General features: G+C 37.5%; 1 protein-coding gene across 1 annotated transcript; it reads right to left on the bottom strand.

The window, feature by feature from the left end:
* Positions 1 to 5007: 5007 nt before the first annotated feature.
* LOC140799299 (uncharacterized) lies at positions 5008 to 12482 on the bottom strand. The gene is made up of 9 exons (XM_073153564.1): positions 11782 to 12482; positions 10110 to 10316; positions 9742 to 9987; positions 8808 to 8874; positions 8534 to 8719; positions 8278 to 8369; positions 6405 to 6569; positions 6192 to 6328; positions 5008 to 5637 (listed from the first exon to the last, which is right to left on the bottom strand). Exons 1-9 carry the CDS (start codon positions 12364 to 12366, stop codon positions 5427 to 5429), a joined length of 1896 nt encoding a protein of 631 aa, XP_073009665.1. The 5' UTR covers positions 12367 to 12482; the 3' UTR covers positions 5008 to 5426.
* Between the last annotated feature and the right edge of the window lie 3574 nt (positions 12483 to 16056).

The raw sequence follows: 16056 nt of genomic DNA, 5'->3' as shown, positions 1-16056 counted from the left end.
AAGAGTTTTTTTTAATATAGTTTAGAAGATCTGTACCCAAAAAAAATAACGGGTGAATGTAAAAACGAATAATATCTCAGTGTAAGTGTTCTTGAATAAAAGATACTATCGGATAGAAGTGTCGTAAGATAGATATGTGGATTAGATGTGGAATAGTATCATCCAAATGGTGTAATCTATGTTAAATGTCCTTATGCTGGGATAAGTCATAAGTGTTGTCCTTGGTTGGATAAGAAATTTTATCGGGTTCTTTTCCGACTATCACAAGCACGCTCGTGTCCTTTACCCAAATCGCTATCTTATCATCTACTCAAGAGATTGATTCATTGCTTTGGCGAGCGTGCCAAGTTAATGGACACCTTGTTTCCTGTGATTCATTACTGCATGTGACTCGCACGTGCCACTATGAGTTGGCACTACGTCCACATGAAAAATCGAGTACTTTAATGCCTCTTTATAGGATGTTAAAAAAAAAAATTAAAGAAGGAGAAAATCTTAATCATATTATAAAACAAACTCTTCCTTTCCCATTTATAAATAGAACTTCATATTAGTTAGAACAATACTCTCAGTTAAATTTAACTTAATATGACCTGAGAGAATAAGATAAAATGTAAAATATTTTATCTATTTCAAATAGTATTTTTTATATCTCTTAATAAAAAATATTTAACATTTGAGATTTCAATAAAATTTAAAAATATTGAAAAAAAATAATTCTTAATCTAACTTAGTTTTATATCACTATAAGTCTTTCGACACCTTTGATTATACTATAACTACAAACGCTGTTAATGTTAATATAGATTACAATATTATTTAAATGATATTATTTCTGTTAAATAATTATGTAATTTGATTTTTCTACATAAAATAAAACTGAGTTTTTATTCAATATTATAAAAGAAAGAAGCAAAGAGAGTTACATTGTACATCCAAAAGTACGGGAAAGTGGAAATATCTTTATCTTCGGCAGAAACTAATAGTTAGATTCCCGCAGATCACGGAGAATGATAATATATATATATATATATATATATATATATATATATATATATATATATAATATTCACATAATATTTCTTATTTCTTTCCATCAAAATACATCGATAGAGCACGTGATTGTGGCAGCAAAGCATGGCGGTCACATGATCCTCTTCCATAGATGAGAAATCTACAGCATACGAACACTGTCGGTTCCTGACACAGGCAAAGAAAAGTTGGGCTATTTCCATCTTTTTTTACGTTAAAAATAATTAAGAAGATATTAACAAATTCTTTACGAAAATATTTCAATCTTATCCTGAGAGAGATATAAAAAAGATGACTAATAACTGGTTAGCTTTCGTGTGCATAAATATAAATATGACTAACTTTTCTAAGTTCTAGAACAGTAGTCTACCGAGAGAAGACCGAGATCCAATGACATAAAAAAGAAGGATAAGGTTAGAGAATCTAGAATTTATCAGTCATTTTATGCTACTTGAAGAGGTTATTTCTATAATTTTTTTAGACCTCCGAGTATAGAGTATAGATAGAGGTGTAAAGTGGCAGATCCAATACGATTTTTGAAGTCAAAGTGTCAACTTGAAGGGAACTTTAATTTCCTCCGACCCAAATGTAGGTGTCGTGTACTATCACCTGACCTCCTTTAATAAATGATTCAAGTCTTCTTTCACCCAGAAACTTTATTGGCCTCGTTATTTCATCCATAAATATTTTCCCAACCAAGGAAAAGAGTATCCCAAACTTTGCTTCATTGATTGCTGCCACTGATTACATAAATTTGGGGCATTAACGCATTGTTTTAGTTAAGATTTTAAAAGTACTGTATGAATTTGTACAATTTTCCACGTAACAACTTTTATAAAAATCATTGTACTAACTAAACATCATTTTCTTAATTGTCAATTTATGTTTTAGTTAAGAAATAATTAGATGCAAGAAATTATAACTAAATTTGTCGATGAGTCTATATCGTACTTAGGTTATCAAAAAAGGTTTTAAATCATATTAGTATTTTTTTTTTAATATTAGAATTCTAATGTGTAACTCTCTCCGGCGACTTAACTCTGCTAGGGTTTAGCTTCTCACCATCACCGGTGACCCTCTCATCTCCCCTCTTATAGCTTAAGTGGCTAAAAGAGCAAAGCTTATTTCTTATTTCTATCAAAAGAGTTTTCAACTCACTTTTCTCTCTTCTCTCTCCGCATCCTCTCTCCTCTCACTCCCTTCATTTTTCTCACCCTCCTTTTTTACTCCCTTATCTTTGACCATTACTTTCTCTAATTATGAATCCTTTTCTGCATTTCTCCTTCACTAGCCTCCTCACAATTAGATTGCTTTTGTTTCTGTCATCAGCGTTGGATTCGAGCTTGCATTCCTCCTCACTGCCTTTCTCTCATGGATATGTTCCTCTAAGTCTTAGCAATTGGTGTTGACTTCAATAGCAAGGGGAGACACTTACCTCAGTGGTAGTGTCCCAACCACCATTGATGTTAAGCAATTTGCCCTCATATTTTCATACCCTTATGACTATCCCTATCTTTGTTCAATGAATGTTCGGTATTTAGTGTTGTTGTGCCGGTGTGCTTCTTGGTTCAGATCCACTAGGGGCATGATGAAGCTCGTAGAAGCTAATTTCTCCGGTGTGGTGGCTTGGTCCTATATAGTATGATATTTTCTTCATCTTTAGGTCTTCTTATAATACGTATTTTATTGTGTTTATGATATTTCACTAAGTTATGGAGCTTGTCCAAACTATTTTCCCTCTTTTTGTTGTTAATAGGCTTGTAATTTATAATTTTCTAATGAAAATGAATGATATTTCCCCCATAAGATTTTCCTAAAAATTATTTAAATTTTAGTGGAATTAGTTAATTTTTAATTGAGAAGCTACAAAAATTCCTATTGTCAAAAGAAGATACAATCAAGTAAATTGCTCCAGATGTCATAAAATAAGAATGATATAAGACTAATGTATAACTAGGGGTAGTGATGTCTGACTAGATCGATCATGACCTCCTTTTATCATTCTCCTAAGTTGTTTGTGTGTGTGCGTGTGTGAAAAGAATCATTCTCCTAAGTTGTAAAGCCAAATTAACTTCTTCTTTTTTCTTCTATGCGTTGCTTTCTCTCAGCTAAACTAATCAAATGAAATGCAAAATAGAAAAAGAAAAAGGAAAAAAGAAGAAGAAAGAAAACAACTAACCAAGAATGGTCCAACAGCTAAGCGAGCAAGTTCACCTTTTATTCGCATAGAATTTATAGGTGGCAAGCGAATGATTGGGTGAGATGAGAATTAGACAAAAGGGTCAAAACATAAGAAGAGGACACCTGTGGATACACATACCTCGCTTGTTATTAGGTCGCCTTTTTTTCTCGTGACAGCGCGTCCTAAAGTTTGCTGCGCCACTTGGTGGTCGCTCGTCGCCATCACACGCGGAAAAGATGAATAGAAGCGATAAAAAGGAAGTCTTAGAAGAGATGAATGCTGCCACTAGCCACTCCCTCCGTGCATGGAACGACTAGTAGCCAGCACTACGATTTTTTTTTTCTTATAGAAAGTTTATTTAGAGGAGTTAAAGTAAGTTTTTGTTTCAACCGCTATTAATTTCTTCAATAATTAAAGATGAAAAAAAAAGAATTTTAACATTCGTAACTTACTCAAAAGTGCACGGAAGACAGTAGTAGTAAAATAATTTTAGTCGATTTTGTTTTTTTTTATTAATACTGATGGATGGATGATTGATGTGCTCGTAATACTTGTTACCCAACGAAGGGACCCCATACGGCCATACCTCGTCTGTCTTATAAATAGGATAGAGATATCATACATAATGGCCCAAAACGAAGAGTAACACGTGGCAAGAGGAAGGCGATCAGAGCGTTGTCCAAGGAGACACAAAGGGAGGACGTGGCATCCAACAGATGCGCAGGCGCAGCCTTAGCTGGGAGACGAACGAGAGCTAGGCGAGGCGAGACCGACGCACGCCAAGGGTTTAAAGTTGGCTCGGTTGTCGCTTTCACGTTGATATGGTTCCCCACTTTGGACGGGAGGAAGAGAGTCCGTACGTACGTTAGAGGATTATATATATATATATAAGCAGCTAATGCCGTCCATCGACTTTACTTAGTGGGCTTACAATTTCTTTTAGTTCCTTTTGGCGGGCCTCAAGTGGCTCACCACATGCGTCATACTAGGTACGAGTGTATGACGCTCTCTTCACTTGCCTCAGATCTTCTCAGTGTAACGTGTTACGTGCGAACTTCAAATCTTCATCTGGCTTAGATCCTCTCGGTGCAACGTGAGAACTTCCCCAAATAAAAAAACAAAAGAAATTTTGGGAATACGATTCAGGACCATTCACCAGGTGCGAATGACGCTGACGTTGTACTGTTTGACCAGAGAGGCCCATGGATCCTCCTGGGCAAGGCAGAAATAAATGGGCCGTGTACGAACCTCCTCAAGCACACGAGTCAAAGCCTTGTTGAATTTTTTTATACGTGTCGTTCTCCAAGATAGCTTCTACTTGGCGTTGGGATACCTCAAAGGAGAACATCTTAGGAACATTCTAATTTGATGCTTCCTACTTATGTGATGGGATGGCCATTTTGCAATTCCTTAGCGCACCTCCCCTGTCAGACCTTAATTAGTCTTAATCCGATTGGAGATTGCTTGCTCCAAAATACATATATGTTTCGTACGTTGACATGAATAAGCGGCTCGAGGATGTAATATGATTCTACAAGTTATGCTGCATCGACAAATGGAGGTCTTGACATGCACTGCGTAAGATATGTCACCACAGACGATTGAACTAAATGAAACAGCTCGATGACAACCAGACAATCTCAGTGTAAGGTAGTAATAAGTTGCCAACTTAATTTAATATTCCTTAAAAACGAAACCTAATCAATAAATAGTAGCTCCTCCAACAAAATGAACAAATCACCAGCACAAGCCCGACTCATTATGGTGAGAAAGAAATCACGATCCAGAAAAAATTGCATCGAATAGCCTCACAGATAAACTCACTTTTAAAAACTGAAAGTACCTCTACATGGACGTCAAGTTTGTCATAAGATCAGGAAGACAACTCTGAACCTAGTCGCTGATTTCTTTCTATCAACAACGAAATCCTTGATAAGACAGAAGCAAGACACACAAACACAATACTAACAATAACTTAATACAGATGCTCAAGCAGAGGTAAATGCAGCTCGTGGTATCCTAACTATAGCATCTCAGCCAAGTGGCACTCTAACGAATCACCAGAATTTGCTCGGCGGTCTGCTCAATAACGCGTAGCCCACCAGCAGAGTTGATGATCCGTGTATTGACACAAAACAATCAACAAATAGATGGATTCTATTTACCAGGATTCTATCTACAGAAGGGTATACACTATCACTAATACTAGGAATTATCTGTTCGTCATGGAGTCCCTGATGAAGTCTGGAAAGTGAAAATGATCAACAAAGCCTAGTTTTTCCGCAAGCAGGAAGATGTGGATCTGTGTTGCTGCAGAGTTTGGAGAGAGGGAGTCCGGCAAGCAAGGTAGGCAATCAGGCAGATGCTGATTATCCTTCTCTCGAGGGCAGAAAAGAGAAAACACGGTTCGGCAGAATATAAACCTGGTCAGATAAAACGATATGTATGAGAGGAAGAAGAGAGATCTCAACAAAAATGTGCTGATTAAGAGTGCTAAGATGAAGAAATTGTAACTTCTACAAGAATTTAGGACATTAAACCTATAGATTCTTGTAATGTCGAGTAAGTGTACTGCTTACTGATGGACAAAGTTTCTTATTCAATCCAACTGAACATCCCAAACTTCCTTGAATCTGAGCGGTTGCATCAGTATGATGCAAGTGACTACACATAATTACCGATTTCATCACTTTGTCTTCTATTGAGGCTAATATAGGACAGCATCAATTGTGCTTACTCTAATTTTGTCAGCACTGATCTTATGAAGGTACTAATAGTTCAGATCTTAGCAACAACATCAGATAAATCACCATCTTAGCAGCATTCAGCTTCACACATGAGAGATGAGAACATCTTTGCTAAACTCATGGCAAAAATCGTTCTATCACTTGGAAAATATTCAAACTGGATACTAGTTGTTCTCATTGAGGAAACTAGTCTAAAAATGATGTATATATATAAAACAAGGAAGCCACACCTTAGGATTATCCGTCTTAGAAGTGGATCAGGTAAAATTTGTGCCCAGACCAGGTCCAGCTCATCTGACGTGCAGAGTATCACTTCCCATTCAGCCAAAGCAGAGGAAATAATGCTCTCGGCGTCATTGGATACATCCTGAAAACACCATGAGAAATCAGACCAAGATATTAAACATAGTCGTAGATGCTGGAAAGTAAAAAAATTGACTTACAGCTTCTAGATCAGAGGAGAGGCCAACTAATTGGCAGAACGCTTGCAGCGGAGCAGTTAAAAAGAATGTAAATTGGCTTCCACTGCTTTCAGTAGACAATGATGTTTGCCTCCCGGGGGAAATAAGCAAAGCTGCCGCTTCTCCTCTTTCATTACCATGTATGACCTGGCAAGTATACAGTGTCAATAAGACAATATTTGTGTGCCTGAAATATTTTATATAAAAGTGTCATGAGGAACTTCCTTGAGGGAGAAAAGAAATGTCAAGGGAGCAAAATAGAGTGCTAGGAAAAGGGCTATGGAAATTTCAAAACATATTAACATTTCCTAATATCTACTAAAAGTAGCCACGCAAGGATCAAATGAATCATACAGACAAGGGAAGCGTGATGACCTTTGGATCACTTAAGAAAGATAGAAGGCATGATGAGAAATCCAATGATGCACTGATAGTTGTAGGAAGCATGCAAACCTTAAGGGGTTTAATAGGGCAAAAAAAATACAGCTCTTCTGGTTATTGAAGATCTACCATGATCTCCAGCCAGTCTATGACAACAACAACAACAGTCCACCAAGCTTTTAGTTCCAAACAATGATGGAACAACAGAGATCAAGGGAAATATGTTGATGCAGTCAGCAACAAGAAGAATAAATTAGATGGAAGAAACAAGTAAAAGAACAGATTGGAAATAAGTTTTGGAGAAGAATAACCATCCAAGCTTTGTTGTTTTAATGTTATTGCTAATAAAATTTTCTGTAGATCAGTTCAGAGGAAAATAACTCAATTTAATGGCCCAGCTGAAACCAAATATAAAAACTTTATCTCTAGTTCAGAACCTCTGATTTGATTTAATCAGGATATGAAAAATAATTAAATATGAGATACTTGAACAGTTAGATAAAATATAAAAACTTTATCTCGAGTTACTTGAGTCCCACTTAGACTCTACTAAGAGTAGCGCTCATCTAGACTTATCAAACTCTCAAATAGATGTATATCTCTCTAATAGGTCAGCTAGAACTTTTGTACGAACTGCTAGACCCAGAGTTGATTTGTTCAGTTAAAAAAAAACATGCTTAAAACAAACTAAAATAGTGACTTTGGAGAATATTCTTTAATTAGCAATTAAATCTGCTCCAATTCCAGAGAATTTTCTATGCCAACACATTTTAAGGAAGAAACAATCAATTGGATGAAACATCTTTCTAATTTATTATATTGTTATCAGCACCATATATTGTATTATGAAACAAATTGATTGCTTCCTAGCCAAATTCTTGAGCTATTGCAACATCCTACCATCTGCAAAAGCTACTCTTCAGTTATGGCTGCATCAACCATTACTTCACTATTCTAAGATTTATCTTTCATTAGCATGAGATTGATAACTATAAATTATAAAACCCACAATAAAATTACCAGTAATATTAACATATTCTATAATTTCACATTTATTGATTTCTTTTAGTTTTTCTTCAAATAAATCAACTATTAGTTCTACATTTGGTACTCATATAAAAAGTAAAATCTTGAGATGCTGAAACCAGCTCATTTTCTCATTACAGAAGAATATTAGCAGTATCATTGTATAGCTATTGCCATTATTACTGGTCAGATCTATCATGTGGAATGATTGAAAATGTTGAAAACTTGAAGGTGTATTCATTCATGGTAAGATATTACTTACATTGTGCAATAATAGAACTCACATGCAACAAGCAAAGCAGATTAATTCTTTCAATAATTAATAGAATTGCATCTGGAAGTAATGCAAACTTAAGACTTGCCTGTCACATATTTGATTGAAAAGAAAAGAACAAAAACATCGTCCAGTATCTTTTAGAAAGTTGAGATCAAGTTTTGACAAACCTGCCTTGAATGCCTGGCTATTGTCACTGTCAATAATAAGAAAAAGTGGACTTCGTGTAAACGGAATTAGATCTTCAGGGTAAAGGTTGTTCGAACCTGATATTTGAAAAAAAAACAAATCAGTGAAATATGACCATGACAAATATTGACTAATTAGTGTGACTTAGGAATGTTTTACAGGAGTTAAAATAAACTGAAGGACTAATATTATACTACTAGTGGATAACTCTTGTACCCTTACTAGATAGATAATTACGCACCTCCACTTCCACGAGGCCCTAGCCATATATAACTTTCTAAAGAGGCATTTGGATTTGGTGTACTTATAAAAGGATGTTGGTGCTGCAGGTTATCTTGCTTGCCACTGGTCTGTGAAGCAGGAATTGGTCTTCTAGAGTTCAGCAAGGATCCAGGGGTTTGAAAAACACCACTCTGTTCGGCCTTCCCTGCAAAGGTATGACAAATATCATAAGCAAAGGATGGAAAACAGAATGAGCAAATGAGCACGGTAGAAATTACAACACAAGCAGCAACCTGATGCTGATATATATATCAGTAAAATGCTATCTGGAGAGAGCTCCTCGCAAACTGTTGCAATTACCTGTAGATACAGAATATGACTTATCGCAGTGTGAAGAACAGAATAAAATTAGTACTAGGAATGGATATATATGAATAGACACCGATACATGAAATTTGTGCATGTCTAGTAGAAAAATGGTATTAACTGTATTATAGGATCGAACAGTAATCGTCAGTAAAATTGATTAAATTGGTCATGCAAGATGATGATATAAAATCCCGTCACAGTTATATTAACTCGTCTAACCCTCATTATGCCCCACAAATGTTCACAAATCAAACTGCTAATGAAGGTAGAAATTGGTGAGGTACACAAGGCAAGAATCCTAGAAGTCTGGAATGGATGTGGGATTTCCAACAGATCTGATCAAGGAGCATATGCTCTGACAGTTGAGCAATATGATGGCATAGAATGTATCTAATAGAGAGCATACATCAATCTAGACACCTGACATTGATAATGAAGCAGGCTATTTGAAGCCTCAGTACCCAATTTTAATTTATTACTCAAATGCGCTTTAGCAATTACCATCAGTTGACAATGGCCGCTATTGTAAGAAGAATAATAATAGTTCGGTGGTACCCAGTCAAATTCTCATAATTTATGCTAAGTTCTCGTAGAGACTAAAAGGTAGCAAAGCATTGGAAATTGAGATTGGATATCATGTGGAAGCAACTTGAGCACAAAAAAGTTATCCTAAAAAAGCTCTTCAGGTAAATCATCTATATCATATGGATGCAACCTGAGCACAAGCAAATTACAGTCCTAAAAAAGTTCTTCAGGTAAATCATCTAGAAGCTCAGAGTGTATAAGTTTCCTTTTATAATGAATATATGAAATTAAAATTGCAACAAAAATTAGAACTAATATAATTGGGCCACTCACTGCAATTAGGTGAGAGACAGAGGGGTGGTAAATAATAGTCTTTCGAGGATTTGAAGGCAGACTTGGATCTGTCATATCAGCAGCAAGGTTTATATCAATTAGTCCAGAGACTCCACCACTCTGGTCACTGAAGGCACCATTTTCCGTAGCTTCTTTGGTAGTATTCTGGTAGAAAGTCCCACTAGGTTCCCATTCCAAACACTGTAGCATTCTGAAAGTGTCCAAAGTAAGCTCTGTGTATTTGACCTGGTCGTTCAACAACACAACAACAACTAAGCAGGAAACATCCATAAAAAATTGCAATATTTTTCATAAAAATATCTGTCGAGTCAGTTGCAGATAAGAAAAATGCATATGAGTTAGCAAACCTCGTTTCGATGATAGCTTGTCAGCAGAGCCTCCTGTAACCTTAAAACCCTTTTTGAATGAAATCGCATGATATATGGACGGGAAGATGGATAAGAATCATACAGCACATTATATCTCAAAGGCCTGGAATGTGCAAAAGCTTTATCAGCTTTCAAGAACCTCACGATTTCTTGCTGTATTTGCTTCCATTCTTTGAAGTTAGCCTCCTGGACAGCAAAAAGTTATACCATGATAGAGGCCAATTGTAACATTTTCATAAGTTATACAAGAACAAAGATGATAAGTTTCTAGTGTTATAAATCAAAAGATAAAACACCCTTGGAAAAATTGATATATGATGACATAAAGAGTTGTATGGAATTTATAGATGCAAGCATTGCAGAATAATAAGGTCCATGGAGTTTAAGAACTAAATAATTAATTATGAGTTGTAACAGTGTATTTTGAAGTCACAATCTGATTGTACTTTCTGGGAGAGTATCATTGGCAAAACTGTTTTTGGGACAGCATCTGATTGTACCAATTGCACTTGATTCACTAGGCTATTCATTAAAGTTCTTGTATTCAAGGGGCAGTAAACAGTTTCTTCAAATAAAACTCAGGCTTAGTCGTAGCCTTTGAATTATTGATCAAGCTAGCATGCCCTATAAATCCTCATTTGTGCTCCTTTGATCCAAAACTGTTTGCAATATTGTATAAGTCCAAGCCTAAAGGCAATATCTTATAATTGAGACACCACGTCAAAGCCCAATTATACAGCCTAAGGGTCACGTATAGCTATATCAGAACATAGAATAGTCTGTAACAACTGAAGTTCTCCTAAGAAGACTATTATCAGGTCTAAGTTGGCTAATTTTGGGCTTTCTGCATATAAATCAAACCACTAAGACAAAATGTCCTAGAACACTCAGAAGATTAACCCAGCATAAGCTTACAATATCAAATTAGGAGCTGTTGGCCTCTGTATATGGCCTTCTTTAGAAAATAAGCAAGCATTATTCTTCTATTCTGTCTTTTCTTCATCAAACAACAAGATCAGAGTTTTCATCTTACATTATGATCTTATGGCAGTGATTACATACTGAACCTGAAGGCAACAATTTCATCTTCTTTATTTATTGTAAAGCAAAATAAATTTAGTATTGCAAACTGCGGTCTGTACCTTCAAAAGACACTGAAAATCAACACCTAATAGTTACTTATTAAATTCTAGCCTACAGAGGACACTAATAATGTGCAGAACTAAAATACTAATAATTCCAACGGATAGTGAGTATTCAATGTCCACTGGCTCACCAAACTTCAAGCATTTGCATCTAATGACAGACCACGAAAAATTTTATAAACATAGGTAGTTAACAACCACCGTGCAAATTATGAATAGTGAAGAAGCCATTCAAGCATCTGAGTGTTAGTTTCAACCACTAACCTAATCCAACACCAAATAAATAAGTGGCCAAATTTTGAGTGCTCAACTTTTAGGTAATCTTTCTCTTTACCACAGTTTGACAAGTAAGCATATTAAAAATGTTAAAGAAATGCCGAATCTCGAATAACCGTCCTAAAACTCATCTCGTGCTAACAATCAAAGAACTCTCCACCCACTTGGTAAATAACTAAATTTTTTTGAAGGATTCAGAAAGAATTAGAGATCAGGAAGAGGAAAATTACCGGATATGCGGCCTTGGACTCCTCCACTAACACCCGAAATCTTTCTGCCAGGTGCTTTACCGCCTCCGCGCGATTCAGCAAGAACGCGACAACCAAGAACCTGGCGTGGAACCTTAGCTCCTTATACCGCAACAATAGATCGGGTCGTCGCCTGTATGACGGTTCTCCTCTCGCGGCGTCGAAGTAGCCGCGAACGAGGATGGCCTCGTAGAAGACGTACGCGCCGAGGAGGAATCGCGCCTCGCTGGTACGGAGGTACTGACTGTAGTAGAGCTGGCCGATCCGGGAGGCGATCTCGCCGATCTCCCACCGGCGCAGCCCGCCGGCGACGAGTTCCCGTCGGCGCTCCTGCTGGAACCGCCACAAATTCGTGTAGGCCTTGAATACCTTGCGGTGGTAGAGGAGGTGGTGAGGATCGCGAGCATAAGGAGGGAGGTCGCGCACCCGCGCAAACTTCCGGTCGGCGATCTCGACGAGGGATTTGAACTCTCGGAAGGCTTCCGCGGCTGAGGAGGAGGAGGCGTCGCCGCCTCCATCTGCGGCTGCGGCTGCGGCGGCGGCGGAGGAGGAGGAGGAGGAGGACATAGTTGGAGGGAGAAGAGCTCGTGTGGTCCTCAAGAAGAAGAGCAAGGCCAACTCGGGGAGTAGAAAGAAAAAGACGCTGGTGCGGTGTTCCGCGGAGCATAACAAATAAAGGCTCTTTTGCTTATAAGTCCTTTAGAAGTCCTTTATTTGTGTGCTTACCCATCTAATTTTCCTTCGTACTCTTGTTTATTACACGAAATATCTGATATACTTGAACTACTTTTTAACAAATATCAATTAAAATTAATTCAGTTGATGAATAAAAAGGTGTACTCTTATAGTCTTATATATATATATATATATGTAAGTGAAAATATTTCTGTCCCTTTATATGAAAAAAGCTCTAGATTTTTAGCTGCTAGTTAGTAGTGTGTTCGTGTGAATTGTAATCCTGAAATTAAGGAATTTTGGAAGGATGTCATTGCAAAATACCAATACCAAGAAATAAATGCCTCGTGTTTGGAGACGATTGTTTTGCATGTAAAGGGAAAATGAGTATTAAATTCGAGTTAGTCCGTGGAACTACTCTTTCTATATATATAATATTTACCTAAGTACGAAATTACCAACACCCTCATCTCCTATGGTGATTATGAGCCAATCATTTCAGAACTCCCATAGACTACGATGCGTTTTTAGTGTAGAATTCACGACTTCCGAGATCGCCTTGTTTGACACCTTGTGCAGTAATTTGACTCGGTCAACGTATCTATGTCGTCACGAGTGGGGAATTTACTAACCCCATCTTTAAATTGAATTTTAAATGTTTAATTTCTCCCTTTACTGCATCTTCGATTATTTTTAGTGAAAGCATTAGACGAAAATATTATATTAACATGCCTAAATTACAACAAGTGTTATAGCAAGACATCCCGATGCACAAAAATATAAATGGTAGAGCGATCGGCCCTTTAGCATAAGTTTTATATTTTGTGTAAATTTAGACAACATTATAAATAGAGCACAGTATTAAACTTAAAAGGACATTGACAAATGCAAATGAAGAACGACCTTAGTGAATTCATAGGAGCAATGAACCTCGAGTTAACCCATGGTTTTATCATACCACACGGCGTAAGAAAAATAGGCAGCAAAACCAATGGTAGGGTAAGTAGAGATGATAGACGACAGTGGAGATGGAAAAAGATGGGGTATTACAGTAAGGCACTAACAAGACGTAGGCTATAACTACACGGGAGTAGAAAGGCAACGAAATTGTATAGATACACTCAAATCTATAGGGATACAACAAAACTATCTTCCAACTACAACTGCTACCCCTTAGCCTACAAACTCATCCGTGCAACCACAACATTCATGTTCACCACCTCGCACTCACATCAAAGCCTCACCAGCTTACACCTCCATTGTCGTCAACACTGAAGAGGCACAACCATGGATGTTGGCCACCAAGAGCAAGCCCAATCATTACCAACTAGGTTGATGAGAGGGCACAAGAGAATGGTCGGAGCAAGTAGGCAGAGGAGAAAAGAAAGCAGTGATCGAAGATGAGATGATAACAAGCAAGGAGAGAACAAAGGTAGTAACGTGGAGAAGGTAAAGGTGAGAATATGGCTAAAAAAGAAAGAGAGGAGAACAGGATTATCACAGTAGGGAGACCATGGGGGCATAATAGAGGATGTGAAGACAATTAGGTGGAGAAAGAAGAAGAGAGGATGATAAACATAGCAAGGTGGAGGAAGAAGAAAATAGGATCTCCAAACCAGGGAGGTGGAGGAAGAGAGAAAAGGAAGTGGAAGCAAGATATAATAATGTGAAAGAAAAACCACAAGGAGAGAAGTCTTTGCCCTCTGCTATTCTCTTTAGCTAAACCCTGGTAGAGCCAATTTGCTAGGGCCGATGCAATGCACGACGATAAAAGATAACCCTGGGGTAATTGGGGTAACTCTACGCTGATGTTAACCTTCTCTGTAGTTACTTAACAGTGCCTGTTGGATCTAAACACCCAACGATGCCTATCATGTACCCATCATTCTTTTCCCATCCGCCATGAAGAACTTCCTTTATTGCCGTTGTTGTTACAGCACCAATGCACTTTACAGAGTATACAAGCTCGTCGATAAGACAGGGATTAGCTGAAAAATTAGTTGCTTTTGAGGAAAATTCCAAAACTAATTAACCAGGCTAATGACACACCCACATGGCAAGTGCACATTGCTTTTTATACGTGGAGCCCTTGGAGTAATTATGTGGTACTAAAAGAATCAAAAGTGGGTCAACTCTTAAAAACGAATGGGGCCACAACGGATGGGTGGTTCTGATTCGCTTGGGTTGCAAGACTTGTTTATGTCCTCCCTAGTCCCTGCCAGTGTTGGAATTTCTTGGGAATTGGGCATTCTTTAGTGGTTGTTCCTTCTGCCAGCATTTTCTTTCTTTCTTTCTTTCTTTCTTTCTTTCTATCTCCTTTCTTTTCTGTTCTTTATTGGGCCGAGGAAATTTGGCATGCCGTGTCATTGGGGTTGATACTTGATAGAGGATGGTCCACTTGTAGTGTATCAACATAAGAGCTGTCAAAATTATAGAGCCGGCTCGGATTCAGCTCATTAAAATTTAATAATCTAGATTCAAATCTTATTACAATATACACGTGTTAAAGGAAAGTCTCATAGAATGATTCCTCAGGCCTCGGAAAGATTATATCTATATTATTCAGCCTAAACCTTGGCTCCTCACAGATCACAACTCACCAAATCAAAGCTGAAATAAACAATCGTCAAGTAATATTTGATGGACGGAAGGTTTCATCTTTCGCCTCGTATCCCATTTCACAGACTTCCTTTATGGCGCCATTAAATTTTTTTTCTTCTTGTCATTAAAAGGAGCTAAAAATATTCAGGATTCAGGAGATTGAGCTTTCGAAATAACAAAAGAGAATATAATTAAACTCATCCTTAGAATAAAGCCTCAAGTGTACCACACTGGACCCACAGATTGAATAAATCTAGATCAGCTCTCCAGCTGAAGCTTATAAAAGAAAGAACAAGAAAAATGAAGAAAGGAAGAAAGAGAAGAAGATGTTCACCGGCCTCAGCCTGGCATAAGATCATCATGTGACGGTACTGATGCGCCATTGATTGGAATAAAAACAACTGACAACTTTAATGCGTGTTGTTAACCTGCTCCTTTTATTTTAAGGGGCATTGGCGGGAGTTGAAACTTCTGGGAGGTGAAAAAAGAGGATAGGAGAGTAGGAGACCAACCATGTGTCAGAGGGACCACCTTTTGTCTGAGCCCTGGGGGGACAGCAGACCGCGCAGATGGGTGGGACTTAATTTTTGAAGGACCCTCCACCCTGCACCACAATTCCCATTGCAGAGGAGGAGCCACATTCCATCCGGATTCCAGTGGACGGGTCCACTCGACCGCCCAAATCACAGCATTTGTAGTTCAAATGTCGTGCTAGGCGTACGGGTTCACAATTGGAAGCATATATAAAGGTCTCCGTGGGGTGTTTGTATTTCTTAATTAAAGGAACTTATGTAGAAACTTTGATGAAATAACTATTTCGTTTAGCTCAATGGAATCAGAGAGCGGTTTTCCCCCTTTTTTTTTTTCTTTTTTCTTTTAGCATATATATCTAGGGGTGAAAATAGATTAGGTACTCATCGGATAGTGTTAAATTCATATTCGGATTCATATTTTTAGTTCGAATATGAATATTAAATGAAT

Source organism: Typha latifolia, chromosome 1 (genome assembly GCF_019914945.1).
Source record: "Typha latifolia isolate L0001 chromosome 1, TyphaL0001v2, whole genome shotgun sequence".
Classification (NCBI taxonomy): domain Eukaryota; kingdom Viridiplantae; phylum Streptophyta; class Magnoliopsida; order Poales; family Typhaceae; genus Typha; species Typha latifolia.
The sequence above is the reverse complement of the archived record's forward strand: the minus strand, read 5'-3'. Positions and strand labels throughout refer to the sequence as shown.